The 15,970-nt window shown below is 39.4% G+C and overlaps 1 protein-coding gene across 1 annotated transcript; it reads left to right on the top strand.

The window, feature by feature from the left end:
* The first annotated feature begins 572 nt into the window (after positions 1–572).
* OSTC (oligosaccharyltransferase complex non-catalytic subunit) lies at positions 573–15,662 on the top strand. The gene is made up of 4 exons (XM_001362939.4): positions 573–1,043; positions 8,385–8,478; positions 10,219–10,416; positions 15,053–15,662. The coding sequence occupies exons 1-4, from the start codon at positions 905–907 to the stop codon at positions 15,069–15,071; spliced, it is 450 nt and encodes a 149-aa protein (XP_001362976.1). The 5' UTR covers positions 573–904; the 3' UTR covers positions 15,072–15,662.
* The last annotated feature ends 308 nt before the right edge of the window (positions 15,663–15,970 follow it).

Genomic DNA, 15,970 nt, shown 5'->3' with positions numbered 1-15,970 from the left:
AATAAAACCTAAGTTGCCCGAGATCAAAAGATGGTCATTTTTTAAAAAAAACCCTTACGTTCCGTCTTGGAATCAATACTGTGTATCGGTTCCAAGGTAGAAGAGCGGTAAGGTTTAGGCAATGGAGGTTAAGTGACTTGCCCAGGGTCACAAAGCTAGGAACTGTTTGAGACCACATTTGAACCTAGGACCTCTGGTCTCTAGGCCTGACCAGCAATCCACTAAGCCACCCACGTGACCTCTCACAAGATGGTTATAAGCAACACACTAGGTAAACATTAATATGCCCTCATCAGCAAGAATGAGGGTCGCGACTGTCACTTAATATCCAATACGTGGCAGAAAGTGGGTTCCTAATTTTCCTGGAGCAGGGATAAGGCGCACAACTTCCGGAAGACCCCCGGCTTCCGGGCTGGGGCTGGGTGGCCAGGAAATTTAAAGCGCCCGCCCACCGGGCCTCCAACTCGAGTTTGTCCAATCCTGGACAACCACGTTGCCAGAGCCCGCCCTATTCTGCCGCAGTCTGGAGAGGAAGAGGGATTAATTCCGTTCCTTCGGGGTCGCCACGTCGAGAGCCAAGCGGATCCTGGCTGGTCAAACCTTGCTACTCAATCGTATCTTAAAAAGTTAAAAATCCTCAACATCTCCACTTCCTTGAAACACTTTGAAATAAATATTCATTTTTTATTTTTTAGGGCTTTTAAGTCGCTTTCCGGTGCTCTCGTCTGTCCTTCCTCAGACTTATTCTCAACTTTCAGGACCCTCGCTATCCCTCCTCGCGCACACTCCCTGGGCTCTGGGGTTTTCCTTCCGGTGCCGCGCGGGGCGGCGGCGGCTGCAGCGGCTGTAGCTGCCGCGCTAGCGCCGTGGAGCTAGGGGCTTGGGGCCACCAGACGCAGCCGATATGGAGACGTTGTTCCGGGTGCCCTTCGTGGTCCTCGAGTGTCCCAACTTGAAGCTGAAGAAACCGCCATGGGCTCACATGCCATCGGCTATGACGGTGTACGCCTTGGTGGTGGTGTCTTACTTTCTCATCACTGGAGGTAACACCGGCGGGGCTCGGTCTCGGGGCTTCCCAGGGGCCTCGCGGGGCATCGCCGGGTGTCTGGGGGAGGAGTGTCGGGCTCCCTCTCTTCTGGATTGGGCTGTGGTTGCCCAAGCTGCCCTAGAAGGTCATGGCCCTTCTTTGCTCGCGACCCCCGCCTTTGTACTGAAGCGTCCGTACCCAGACGTTTTCCCTGTCAATCTCCGCAGCGATAAAACCTCCAAAGCACCTACCATGCACTTGGCACTGTGCTAAATATTGGGGATACAGAAGGAGACGATTCTTGCCTTCAAGGAATTTACAGTACAATGTGGGAGACCACTGACAGTTATATGCAAAACAAGCTAAATCGAAACACTGAATTATTCAAACCTAGGGGGCTAAAAGAATCTAGTTCTATTGAATTAAAGATAGTTTTCCCCTCAGTTCACATCCCTGCTGAAATCCATCCACGGAACTGCCTTCTCCCTTACTACTCCTTTTTGGGTTATTTTGGTGTAAAAGCACCTTGGAAGCAGACCCAGAGTTATAGAATTCCCTTTATTCGTAAATAGGCAAAAGGATGCCACCTGGGACGTCAAAAGCTGGGAAAGAACCATTTTTTTTTTCAGCACCATAATTCACAAAGTATACTTTGTGGGAGATTTGTCTCTTGCACATTCACACCAGTGAAATCTTTGAAGCATTGTAATCAGAAGTTGAAAAGGGCGGGTCCTTTACAAGAATGATGAGTTGGCAATCTGATGCCAAATCCCTCTTGGATTTCTTCTAGTCCTCCATCCTTTAAAACTAAAGGCTACTCAAGCTTGGGTAGATGTTTTGTAATTTCATGTTGTATAAATTTAGTTTAGAAAATGTAGATTGTATATCAAGAAAATAAAATATGATCTACATCATTTACTTCCTCATTCCTTAGAAGTCATATAATTCAGTGGAACCTTTACTTTACTGATGATGAAATATGTTAGGTTGTATTGAGAGGTATAGTATGAAAGACACAGAAGGTGAAGAGTCTTGTTCCCCCCTTTAAGGTTTTCAAGCAAACAATGGATGACCATTTCTTTAATATTTTTATTTAGAAGGAGTTCTTGTTCAGATTTAATTTAGTATCTTAAGTTCCTTCCCTTTCTGAGATAAAGCAGATAGTGGTAGAGTTAGGATTAGATCTTCAATCTCCTTGCTTCTCTAAAGAGCCTACGTTTATACAGGTTCTAAATACTCATGACAGTGAAGTGGAAATAGTGAACTAATTACTATATAAGGAAATTGAAAGAAAATTCTAGAATATTGGCAGTAGTCAGAAATGTTTGTTTAAGATACAATTATAAATGTCATTCAATAAATGAACATTTAAAATTCATTTTCCCCTTATGAATACTAGTGTACAGAATTACAGATTGTTAGTGTCTAAAGGGGACCTTATTTTTCATTCTGTATAACTTTTCTTATTTACTTGTAAGAAAACAGAGGACAAGAGTTAGGTAGCTACATCCTTAATCTGCTGGCTTCTTCTATAGTCTTCATCTACCAGCTTCTTTGCTTTGAATTTTATCAGAAATGATTGTAACCTACATTAGATTACAGTTCTTGGCACATGCCCTCACAGGAATCTTTAGACCCTGTTGGAGAATTGATATAGTCCCTACAAACAGCTGTGGTAAGGAAGAATGTAGAAGAATGGAAAGGGGGAGGGGCTTAGAAAATCACTTTGGTAGCTGAATAGAGATAAAAGAAATGTTGGGCAGACCAACTGGCCAGCTATTATAATAGTTCAAGTGGGAGAAGTGAGGGCCTGCACTAGGGTCATGGACTATTAGAAGAGGAAAAGAGGTGGATTTGAGGTATTTTTGCAAAGGTACCATCAGCTACTCTTGGTAGCAGATTGGCCATGTGAGTTGAGGATTCAGGGATGACTCTTTGATTTTAAGTCTGGGTGACTGGCAGAAGGTAGTACTTTTGAGAAGAATAGGGAAGTTTTGAAAGAAGAGAGGTGGGGTGGGAAATGAGTTCAGTTTTTTTTTAAACCCTTAACTAATCAGTACTGTGTATTGGTTCCAAGGCAGAAGAGTGGTAAGGGCTAGGCAATGGGGGTCAAGTGACTTGCCCAGGATCACGCAGCTGGGAAATGTCTGAGGCCATATTTGAATCTAGGACCTCCCATCTCTAGACCTGACCCTCAATCCACTGAGCTACCCAGCTGCCCCCAAATTCAGTTTTGAATAGGTTAAATTTAAGATTTTTGCTGGACATATAATTTGAGATGGCCAGTAGTTAGTTGGGAGATGATACTGGAGGTTGGTGGGAGTTAGTACTAGATAAGGAGATTTAGTAATCATCAGCATAGAGATGGTGTCCATAGGTACTGATGAGTTCACCAAATAAAATAGTAGGACATCCATGGGTTGGGGCCATGACCTGGATGAAGATCCATCAGAGGAAATAGAAGAGTAATAGAACAAGTGGGGGGAGAACCAGGAGAGTGCAGTGTCATCAAAACCTAGAGGGAGAGGGTTTTAAAGAGCAAAGAAGTTATTCATTACAGGATAACTCCTTGCTTTTGAGCCTGGGTGACTGGCAGAAGGTAGTGCTTTTGAGAAGAATAGGGAAGTTTTGAAGGAGGAGAGTTAGGGTGGGAAATGAGTTGGGTTCTTTTTTTTTTTTTAAGCCTTTACCTTCAATAGGGGAAGGAGATTGAAAAAAGCCATGGCATCTGGTGATTAGTTAAGAGATCACTTAACTTTGGAGAAAGCAGTTTTAGTTGAATTATGAGGTTAGAAGCCAGGCTGCATGCAGAGAATTGAGAGTGCTAGTAGAGGCAGAGCCTTCCCTGGGAGCCTGACAAGATGTGGGATAGGAGCTAGCAGGGAGGCTGCATCAAGAGAGGGTGTTTTTAAGGCTGGAGGAGATACAGGCATGTTTGTAGGCACTTAACAAATGGGGTCTCCAGTTCTCAGAACCTGGGGTCGCACAAAGGGCTAGACGGCAACCACATAGGTGTCAGCCCCAGATCCAGTGCTCACTTCATAGTGCCTTGTGAAGGACCTCAGTAGGAAGCAGTGGTAGACCAGGAAGAATGTTCCAGGAATAGGGAAAATCATGAGCAAAGGCATGGGAGATGGAAAATGGAGGAGGTGTGTGAAGTAAAAATGAAGGCAGGATGAAGTGTGTCCCCCAAAGTGAGCCTGAGCACTCTCCCTAAGTACCCATAAGCCACCCTAGTCCAGCCACATAGAGACACAGGCCCACAGAACTTGCAAGTACCAGAATCCTGAAATCCCCCAATCTGGCCATAGTCTTGTAATGCCAACCCACCATACTGCCTCACAACCCCAAACCCTACTCTTCATCCGCACCATAACCTCCAAGCCATCCCTCAGAATGCCCTAATCTAGCTACAGTCTCCTCCTCTCCCCAGGTTAGGCTCTCTAGTGTCCTCTTGAGTCCTTTGCCCCCTTCTGTCTCAGTTCTGCTCTGCCTCAGTCTTGGAGCTTCCCCACCTAAACTTAACAGGACTGTTGTGAGACTCAGTTGTCAGGGTAGGGAGCAGCAGTATGAAGAAGGGACCTCTTTTGTCCCCACTGCCAATACCAGCCAATGACCAGTTGCCACTATTAGGGAGATGGGTCTGTTTCTAGTCCAGGCCCTGAAACCATCTGTAAGAGAGCAAGCCCTGTAGTATGAGATCTGGCAGCTGCTTCGGAAGCTGTGACTCCTGCCACTTAGCAGTCACAACTATAGAGGACCAGGGAAAGAACTCCCCACCAAACTCCTTGGCACTCTTCAGTGACTTAGCATCAGAACTGATATGGTTTTAATAGTAAAAATGATGTTAAAGAAGAGATGTTGCCACCGTGAATGAATGAGTTTATCTTGATGTTCAACTTAAATGTTTACATTATTCCCGGGTATTATTTAATATATTATTTTAATTACGTAATTGATTGGAAGTGAAGTATAATGTTTGTTTAAATTGTATAGCACCTAAACCAAACAAATACAACAAATCATTTTCTTATTCTCCAATAGCCTTTATACCTCACTAGACAAATTTACAAAACAAATCCCTGTTTAATTTGGTCCATTTCAGTTTCCAGATTTGCTGAGAGAAACCTGTAAGGAGGAAAGCTTTCTCTTCTTTGTCCTCTAAAAACTGATTGTTTGGATTTAGTGTCATAAAAAAACCAAAGGGAGGCACAGAGGTGGTTCCAACTGGGGACTTTAGTCACAAAGAAAAGGAATCTGGACATAGTATCAGAGAATTAATACCAGCTGGACAGCCAGAGGATATAGGGCCACACAGGTTAGAGGCTACAAATTGCCATTTCTACATGGAGCCCAAAGCTAGATTTAAAATTGGCAAGTTCAGGGCACTGCAACTGTGGATGTTTGGGGAATATTGAGGCTAAACCACTGTTGTTTTTCTGGTGCCTTCATAGGGTACTGGGTTCTAGTTGTCAGTGTGACCTTCCTAAAAGTGAGCAATTTGCTATTACTGTCAACATTATCCTATTGAATATTAACAGGAAGGTTTATGATGCCTTTATACTGATTTTAAAGTCTCAAAGAGAAAGTAATCAAGATTATTCTTCAAAACTGTTTTTTAGTTTGAAAAAATAAAACTTTAAGATAATATTATTTTTAATACATTGTTCACTGCCCTAAATCTCTTCCACATAGTATCTTCAACTAGCCAGTGAGTAAGAAAGACCTGCTGTATTCCTGGTACTGTGCTAGGTGCTAGAAATATAAGTACAAAGAATGAAACTGTCCCCACTCACAAGTTAAGCAAAGATGTCTAATAGAGTTCTTGGCAACATATATAATTTTCCTCTTTGCAGTGGTCTCTCAAATTGCCAAACCAAATAACCTTTTCTTAATCCTCAATCTTCTTGACCTCTCCATAACCAATGACACTGTTGATCACCCTTTTCTCCTCCATACTTTATTCTCCCTGTTTCTCTGACACTACTCTTAATCTGGTTCTCCCGTCTAACTTTTTCTTCTCTATTCTTTTGATGGCTTTTTTGGCCAGGTCATATCTGCTAATGGTATGTGTCTCCCAGGACTCTATCCTGGATTCTCTTCCTTCGAAATAGAGTAGAGCCTCTGTATCTGCAGGGAATTCATTCCAAAACCTATTTCAGAAGGCTGAAATCAAGGATATAAGCAATCATCTGCTTACCCTGTATATAAAGCTTAATTTTCTTATACACACATATGTATACACACAATAAGATGTTTGTCAACATTAAATACAGTAATACGGTATTTTGCACATTTTTATACAATTCTGTACTCTCTTGGGGTGTTTAAGGAGTACTAGCACCTCTGCCATGAGGGTTTGCTGAGCCCTTTTCAGGGTTGCTCATCCACCTTTGGTGGAAGCTATAGCATGCAGGTTAAAGCAGGTTGGGGGTAACCAGTGGGTCACAAATCCATTGGTGAATTGGGAGGGTGTCTTCCCCAAGCACGTAAAGAATTCTGATGGAATGGGAGGATGAGAACAGTTCTAGCATTCATGAAAGCTGAAACAGACACTGTGGAGCACTTGGAGCTTGGTCAGACATTGAAGAGCTGTGGTCATCAGTCTTCCTGACTTCTGTCTTGATGCTGGATTTCAATAACTGGAAAAGAGAGTGCTACTCTTCATCAAATTACATGCACAAGTCAAGACATCACCCTCATGATGTCATTGTTCCTTTTTGAAAATGAATAACAACAATACTCAAGATATCTGGGCTGGTGGCTTCACCGTGCTACAGACTGTACCTCACTTGGTGGGCAGTTTGAAACTTACGAACTGTTTATTTCTTTATTTTTTGGAATTTTCCAAATTAAATTTTTTTTTCTCTGTGGGTAACGGTGGATACAAGGGCCGTGCTATACTATTTCACTCAGTGACTTCATCAGTTCCCATGGATTTAGGTATTCTCTTTCTACTATTCTAATCTACTTATCTAGCTTGAATCTCTAGGCTCATATCTTCAGCTGCCTTTTGGACTTCTTGAATTGGATGTCCCACAGATACTCCAAACATCATAATCTCATCATTTCTCTGGGACTGTTGAGAGCACCACCAAGTTGTCCTATAGGTTTCCTATTTCTATGTTGTCTGCCCATTGAATTGTGAGCTTTTTGAGGACAAGGACTGGCTCTTGGCCTTATTTGTATCCTTAGCACTTAACACAATTCCTGGTCCATAGTGGGCACTTGTAGACTGACTCTTAGCTAACCATTTCTTCAAGAAAATGTTTTAATTTTATTCTGTTACAGCCATTTAATTTCACCAGAATTTGATTCTGCTGCCTTTTGGTGTTGTCTTAATGAACATTATTGTAGTTGTAGATTTTTATTTCTGTTCTGCTGCTTTTCATGTCAGTTCATATGCCTTTGTTTTTTCCCCTGAATATTCTGAAGAATATTCATTCTCTATCCCAGAGAGAGAGTGAGACCTACTTGTACAGCTGTTTTTGTGGTGGCAAAGAATTGGAAATTATGGGCATGTCCATCAATTGGGGAATAGATGAACAAATTGTGGTATATAATTGTGATAGAGTACTGTTGCATCATGAAAAATGTTGAGCAGGGGGCAGATAGGTGGCTCAGTGGATTGAGCACCAGGCCCACAGACCTGGAGATAGGAGGTCCTAGATTCAAATGTGCCTCTAGACTGTGTGGCTCTGGTCAAGTCACTTATTTCTGATTGCCTAGCCCATATCCCTCTTCTGCCTTGATGACTTGCACAGAGTCATACAGCTAGGAAGTGTCTGAAGTCACACTTGAACTCAGCACCTCCCATCTCTGGACCTGGCTCTCTTATCTACTGAGCCACCTAGCTGCCTTCTCTTCTGCCTTGTAGCCAATACTTTTTGATTCTGAGACAGAAGGTAAGGATTTAAAAAGAAAGAAGTAGACTGGGTCTCATTTGATCTTTACAGATGGGGAAAAACAAATCTGAAACATTTATTTAATTTTTTATTACTTAAAAATTTTTTATTTATTTAGAATTGATTTCATTTAGAATATTTTTCCATGGTTACATGATTCATGTTCTTTCCCTCCCATCCTCCCTCCCCCCTCCTGTAGCCAATGAGCAATTCCACTGGGTTTTACATGTGTCATTGATCAAGACTTATTTCCATATTATTAATATTTGCAATAGAATAATCATTTAGAGTCTACATCCCCAATCATATCCCCATCGAACCATGTGATCAAGCAGTTGTTTTTCTTCTGAGTGAAAGTTATTTTAGTAAAATAAAAAGTGTTATATTTTAGGAACTAAATGAAAGCTATAACCTTCTTAATCTAGTCTCATTTTCACTTATTTTCCACATAGGAATAATTTATGATGTCATTGTGGAACCTCCTAGTGTTGGATCTATGACAGACGAGCATGGACACCAGAGACCAGTGGCTTTCTTGGCATATAGGTAAAAGTTATTTTGTTAAAGTAACTGAGAGGGTTGGGGAACAGGAAGGGATGGAACAGAGTATACATATTTTAAAATGCAATTAAATTTCCTTAGAGAAGGCACCTTTATTTAAAGAATAATTGTCCTTGGTGCTAAATTTTGGAGTAATTGATTTTATTTTTTCTTTAGGCGCTCAGTCTCAAAGCATCTCAGCATCCTCCCATGGTGAGCAATTCAAAGTTCACCAGTCTAGGTCTCTGACCCAATATTGCCCACCCTCTCACCCCCCTCTTCCAAGCCAGTCCTCTCCCATGTCCCATTCCTTTTGTTCCTCACTTCTCTTGCCTGACAGTATTATACCCTGGACAGATTTCCTTCATTTGGAGCTTGAATCTCTGAAGTCCCCTTCAGGGATTTGGGGAAGTTTTGAACTCTTTGAAATCTAAATGCATGTGTTTCACCTTTCCTTTTGTTCCTTGGCTTTCCTACTGACATCTTGGCAGCACAACTCTTCAGTGCTTTCTAATCTGCCATCTTGTTGGTCATATAACCCAAATTTTTTTTTAATAGGAAATATAGCCTATAGAATATAGCTTTAGCAGGGGTTCTTAACCTGTAGTCTGAATTTTTTAAAAATTAATTTTGGTGATTGTATTTCAATATTTCTTCTGAGTTTTTTGCATTTAAAAAACATTTTTCCAAGAAGGAGTCTGTGACACAACAAAAGATTAAGAGCTCTTATATTATAGGAATTATACTTTCTATAATATTCACTTATTTAAGAAAGATCCACTTTCTTTAAGGAAAACTAGCAATCCAAAACCAATTCATTGTTATATATGCTTAATAAAAATTGTTACTTTAAGCTTGTAGGATTTAAGGTCAGTCTTGAAATGATCTCAATGTGATGAGTTGAGTTCAAGTAATAAGTACTGTTTTAAATTTGTAAAATTCCCTTAAAATGAATATTTCTTACCTATCACACAAGAAAATATCTCTTAACATTTTTAAAGGTCATTTGCCATTGATAATACATTTTTGAACTCATGTATATGTTTTATAACTGAGCTAAGAGTGTCTAAAGAGAACAAAATGGTATTCTGTAGGAAAGTATGTTTTGGATACAACACAGCTAAAAGTAATTTTTTTTCTGTAAAAGAAAGATAAGGAAATGAAATAAAGGATTTAGAAAATGATTACAATTTTAGAGAGTAGACCAGTTATAAAATTCATAGTGAATAATTAACAAAACCCAACAGATACAATGCAAACTAGAATTTGGTTTCAAAGAATAAAAAATGTAATTCAGCAAATCAACCTACACGAGCAACTATATCCGGCTGTATGCACTGTACTGTGTCCATGATCTCCCACTTCTGCAAGGTTGGAGAGTAGAAGTTGGGGGATGAGGACAAAGGAGGGAGGGTGTTGCATTTAAGAATCCTAGTTTTGGGGGCAGCTAGGTGGTACAGTGGTTTTGAAAACCAGGCCTAGAAATGGGAGATCCTAGGTTCAGATTTGTCCTAAGGCACTCCTTAGTTGTGTGACCCTGGTCAAGTCATCTAACCCCTATTGCCTAACTCTTACCACTCTTCAGCTTTGGAACCAATATACACAGTATTGATTCTAAGATAGAAGGTAAAGGTTTACAAAAAAAAGAAAGAAAAAAAGAATTCTAGTTTTAAACTGAAGGGAAAATTAATCTTAAATTTTTTTCATATTTGTACTTTTTGTAGAAACTTATTTTTTCTTTTGCAGAGTAAATGGGCAATATATTATGGAAGGACTTGCATCCAGTTTCCTATTTACAATGGGAGGTTTAGGTTTTATAATCCTAGACCGATCCAATGCACCAAATATTCCCAAGCTCAACAGATTTCTTCTTCTATTCATCGGCTTTGTCAGTGTCCTCTTGAGTTTCTTCATGGCGAGAGTATTCATGAGAATGAAGCTGCCGTAAGTCATTAGGTGTTCTGTTTCATGTTTATTATTAATTATTAAACCATAAAGTTGAATAATATAGAAAACATAGATTAAGAATTTTTTTTGAATTGGCAAGAACCTGAAAGTTTAATCAAAATCCTTTTATATTTGAGGAAATTGAAGTCAAGGAGGTTAAGCGACTTAAAGATATAGGTAGTTGGTAGCTGGGCTTATCTGCGAACCTAGACCTCCTCACCTAGCCTTTTGCTCCTGGGCAGAGCAGAGAATTCCAGAGATGGATCCCGATGTTAGAAATGGAGAAAGAAACTAGAACCAGTAATGCCTTTCCTCCAGTCACAGACAAGTAGAACCAGCCCTGTAAGATCATAGATCTATAGTGGTAAGGAACTGAATAACCCCAATCAAATCTCCCTCACTTCCACAGAGAAGGAAACTGAGGCTCCCAGAGGACAAGTAGCTTTCTTAAGATTATATAGGTATATAGGCATAAGATATATAGGTAGTCATTATCAGAGGTAGCATTTGAATTGGATTTTCTTTTCTTTTTAAATCTTGGGTAGATATAAAGACTTGGGTAAATATATAGATGAAATGCTGGCTACATTTGAAGATGACACAAAACTCAGAGGAATAGCTAACATGAGTTATGTAAAGATTAAAATTTAGGAATATGGGGAGACTGAGGCAGAAATTAGTTTCTCTAGAAATTAGTTTCTCTCTGCAAGGAGTATTATACTTTTTAGAGGTTTATTAAAGGTTAAAGATTAAAGAATATACAAGTAAGAAACATGTGCCTAGGCCAGAGGCCTAGACAAAATAACCTTATATCACGCAAGAGACACGTCTGCTCCAAAACGGAAGTCCAAAAGAGCCCAAAAACCTTTGCCACCAGCTTAAATCCTTCCTCGATCTCAGCCCACCTCAGAATTCCCGTGAGATTACAAAGCATTTTGGAGAAGTGGAGCAAAGGCTTGTGGGGATTGTAGTCCTGTATTTGAGTCTATTTTTTACAGTTAGCATTCAAAAAATTTTGACAGACTAGGAGAGACTAGGGAGAATCTAATAAGTTGAAATGAATAGTCTTACCCTTACATTAAAATAATCAACTTTACTAGTACAGGAAGGGAGGGTGGACATGGCTAGAATACAGTTTATGTGAAAAAAGTCTTAAAGCTTTTTTGATTTGGAATGTCAAAATGAGACCACTCACAAAATGATAGGCCTATCCTGCTCTGCCCTAGTCAGAACATATGTGGAATACTGAATTATGTTGATTGCCACATTTTAGGAAAGGTATTGACAAACCAAAAAGGATTCAGAGGACAGATAGGAAGGGAAAAGGCTTCAGGATTGTGCTTTATGAGAATTGAAGGTGGGGACAGGGTTGTCTTCAGGATTTGGAATGCCTTTGCATAGAAAAATGATTAGATATGTTCTTCTTGGCTTCAGAAGGCAAGAACTAGAAACCACAACTGCAGACAGAGGAATTTGGGGTTGGGATCAGAAAAATTTACTTTCTAACACTAAACCTGTAAACAAGTGGAATACATTGCCTTAGGAAATAGCAGCTTCTTGTCATTCTAGAGGTCTTTAGAGCAGTACTCATTCCCCTCCTTCCAAGTCCCTTTCTGTTTTTGGTTCTGTAAGATAAAAGATATAAGTGGAACCATACTCATGAAAGCCTCTGCCATGATGCTTTTTTGATATCTAGTTAATGTTAGTTTTTTCTCATAGACCCTAAAATACAGAATTAGGATAGTAGGAATACTCTGAAGTTTTTAATCTAGTAGAGAAGACAGATGACAGTAAAATTATGTCTAAGAGAACTGGTGAATTCAGAGAAATTAGATCATTTTGGCTAAGAATGAGATCCTAAAAAATAAATTCACGTGTCCAAAGATGTGCCCAAAGGTATAACATGTTCACAGAGACCTATATGTCGACACAATACTTGGCCCAAAATTGGCCATTCCACTGTGTGGTGCTGATATAAGACCTTATATCTTAAGAAATATTAGTAAGGTAGTTGATCTTGTGACGGAGTCAAAACAAATGCAAAGATGTTCCTTTATTATTCTAAAGCATTGTGTTTTATTTCCAAAATTTCCTATAGCTTTGTAGGTGATTTTTTTTGTTCAATTTTATCTTTAGTTTCAGTTCCAAATTCTCTCCCTTTCTCTACCTCCCCCATCATTAAGAAGACATAAATTACAGTATCCATTATATATATGAAGTCATGCAAAACATAGTTCAGCATTAGTCATATCTCATCCTCCCAACAACAAAAAAAATAAGTAAAAGAGAAAAAAAAGATGATTCACTCTGTACTGAGTCCATTGGTCCATCTGGAGGTAGTAAGCATTTCTCACTTATCTATTATCTTCTGTTTCATCTCATCTTGAGTTTTGGGGGTATTTTGAAAGAGCAGCCTTTATAATTTTGTCACTGATTTCCATATACCTCATGTGAAAATCTATCATAGTTTTTTCCTTATTTCCTAAAACTTATAGTTTAAGTATCCAAACCCTACCAAAACTTTTCCCTTTAAATTCCATATTGGATAGTCTTTTCCTGGTCACCTTCCTCTTTGATCTTCTGGACAATTAGCAGTTGCCTCTTTGCATAGGCTTCTAGGCTTGGGGGGACCTCAGAGACCATCTTTTTCAACCTCATTTTAGAGATAAGAAAACTGATCCCAGTGATTTGACCAAGATCCCCCAAGTAGTAGATATCAAAAAGAGGCTTTTTGGACTTGGAGGCCTTTGACTACAGTCAGCACTCCTCCTTTGTACTCTGGGGCTCCTCCTCTAATATTTTCAGGTGATCTCATCAGCTCCTGTACAATTCAGTTATCTTCTCATATGTGGACACCTCTCTACATCTAACCTTGGTTCCCAGAACTCTAGACCTTCAGCACTGACCTAATTTTTTTATGGCAACTTTGAAAATTATGTAGGCATTGTAAAGTGTATCCAGATTATGAAATATTTGCTGTGGCTCCTTCAGTTTAGCAAGACTTGATGTTTTATAAATGATACATTTTGCAGTGTCTACTCTGGATTTATTTGAAGTTTCTTTTTTTCTCTATTCCTTGCCTGGCATTTCCCCTCCCCAAATTGGGGTTTAAAAATACTTCAATAAAGATGACTAATATTTTGCTGAAATGGAGGGGAAAATACACAAAGCTGCAGGAGTGCCCATTTGATCACATTCTATTAGTTAAATGAAAACAGATTTTTGTTCCTTCAGGCTTCACCTCCCTAAGATAGGGCAGGTGATTTTCCTTTAGCAATGAATTACTGGGAATTATTGTTTATGCTGGTTATTATGTGGAAAAAGGCTAGTTCATGGTTTAGTTCTGAATTTAGGTAAGCTTTTTCAATAGCATTCACCTCTGTTCATCTCAAGGTCATCTCAAGGAACAGATTTAGACTCCTAGATTTGCTTTTCTTCTCTTTCCTCCTAATCTTTGCAAGGAATCCACTCTTGGCCCTTGTACACTTATTAATTTGGCTAAAATATCACTTTCAGCTACCTCCACACCCCTCTCCCCAGCACACACAATTCAGTAGAAAAAAAATTATTTCAAATTTATTTTTGAGGTCTAGACAAGGGGACAGAATTGTATTCACTATTTCCAGATCAAAGAGTCATCTAGAGAACCCAGAAAGAAATCTTCCTTTTATGAAAATGGGTTTGTCCTTCAGAAGCAAAATAGATCTTGTATTTGAGAGTTCTGTTGAACTGCTTATCTTCACTGTGCAGGATTTTAAAAAATGATTTCTTTTTGTAATAATTAAACATAAAAATATCATTGTACAGTCATTTTGGGGAAGCTATGGCTACCTGTTAGAATGTGATCACTTTGTTTTAAACATATTTAAACCCATATTGATATGGGTTTAAGTAAAAAAGGCTTCATGACCCATATTTGTATGAATATGAGAGTCCCTATCTAGCTCATGATAGTGCCTGATGTTGAAAACCCTGAGTGGCAGGGCTGGATGTTGCCAGTTATCCTATCCCTCCCTGCAGTGTCATGTGTGATCTGTCCCCCTCACAGGCATGTGTTCTATACCTATAGGCCATTCACATATTATGTCATTTATCATATTATATCATATATCCCTTTTTCATATTATCTGAAGAGCCGAATCATTTAAATTCTAGAAACCCCAGATCTAATTGTAAGAGTACTGTGTCTTTCTACAGAGTAGAAAATTCTGACTTTTAAATTTACAAGGAATTTTCTATCTTTGTCTTTTTGGACACTCATTACCAGGAGAATATTTGGTTAACATTTTTTCTAGTCACTTCTGTGGTTAAAAAATAGGTCCATAATAGAAGTTCCATAATGACACTGCAGTTTTTTGGTTTGTAGTGGAGGTAGGAGTGACTGGTCCAAATCCTACCTCTAACTCTTCTTGGCTGTTGACATCATGGACAAGTCATTTAATGCCTCGGAGCTTGCCTCAGTTTTGTCATTTGTATAAATAATAGCACTTCTGCCACTGGATCACTTTGAGGATCAAAGGATAGATTTGAAAAGGACTTTATAGATCTTCAGGTTGCTATGTACAGAAAGTAGGAAGAAAGATTTTGGGCAAAATGATTTTAATTCTTGCTTGTTACTTTTTCATTTCTACAGGGGCTATCTCCTGGGTTAGAATTCCTTTTGTGAAGGCACAACAGTAAATGGATTCGCTCCTTTTAATGATGTTTTGAAGTCCGTTCCTGCCCTTCAGAACAAACCTTGGAACTGGGAATTTCTATCTGGGAATGGCATAAGGAAAGGTCTGATGTAAAAATGGAGACTTTGTTGGGGAAAACCTTCTTGGTCCCACTGATGTGATAAACTTATTATAATAATAATAGTAGTAGTAATAATAATAACATCATTTTTTTTGTTGATCTGCCTACCATTCATGTCAAGTAGTCACATTTGTCTTGTTTTTTCCCTCTGTTTTTGAGAGAAAATATTTCCTTTGTATGATGAAAGTATTGAATAAACTATCCTTCAAGCCCATTTGTAAATTTCACACTTTCATGAAAAGGCACTTCTGGTGAAGATGTGCACAAGTCAATTCAGGGAGCTGGAGCCTCCAGGCTGATGACTCCATCAAGGGTATCAGCTTTGCCTTGACCCTATGTTCTTTTAAGTGTAGCTCTCAAAGTCTGTGGGTTTTTATGTGAGATGATATTCCCGAAACAATGAGATGTGTCAAAGGAGCCAAAATAAATCATCTTTTTCTACTGAACTACTTGTGTGTGTGGTATCTGACACTAGTATTCCAGCTGATTGATTGAATGAATGCATAACCTTGCAGTTTCAGCATCATGGCATTTTTGAGACTGTCTTCCTCTCTTGCCCAGGCAATGGATCCTCTTGGGCTCCTCCTCTGCTAATTGTTGGGAAAATTTTAACATGCTGTTTTCCTGAATTGGACTGGTTCACTCCTCCTTGGGCAGCCTGGTGGCTCTCAGGTGTGTTTAGAGGAATGCTCTACCAGCTGCCCCATCCATTCATTTTCAACTGCTGTTCCATTTCAGATATGGACAAATGCCA

The sequence above is a fragment of the Monodelphis domestica genome, chromosome 6, assembly GCF_027887165.1.
Source record: "Monodelphis domestica isolate mMonDom1 chromosome 6, mMonDom1.pri, whole genome shotgun sequence".
NCBI lineage: Eukaryota > Metazoa > Chordata > Mammalia > Didelphimorphia > Didelphidae > Monodelphis > Monodelphis domestica.
Note: the sequence above shows the minus strand (reverse complement) of the source record. Positions and strands in the feature narration are given on the sequence as shown.

Coding starts and splice junctions, on each gene's coding strand:
- OSTC (XM_001362939.4), top strand. CDS start 905: ATGGAGACGTTGTTCCGGGTGCCCTTCGTGGTCCTCGAGTGTCCCAAC. Junction 1,044..8,384: donor TTACTTTCTCATCACTGGAG/GTAACACCGGCG, acceptor TTTTCCACATAG/GAATAATTTATGATGTCATT. Junction 8,479..10,218: donor GTGGCTTTCTTGGCATATAG/GTAAAAGTTATT, acceptor TTTCTTTTGCAG/AGTAAATGGGCAATATATTA.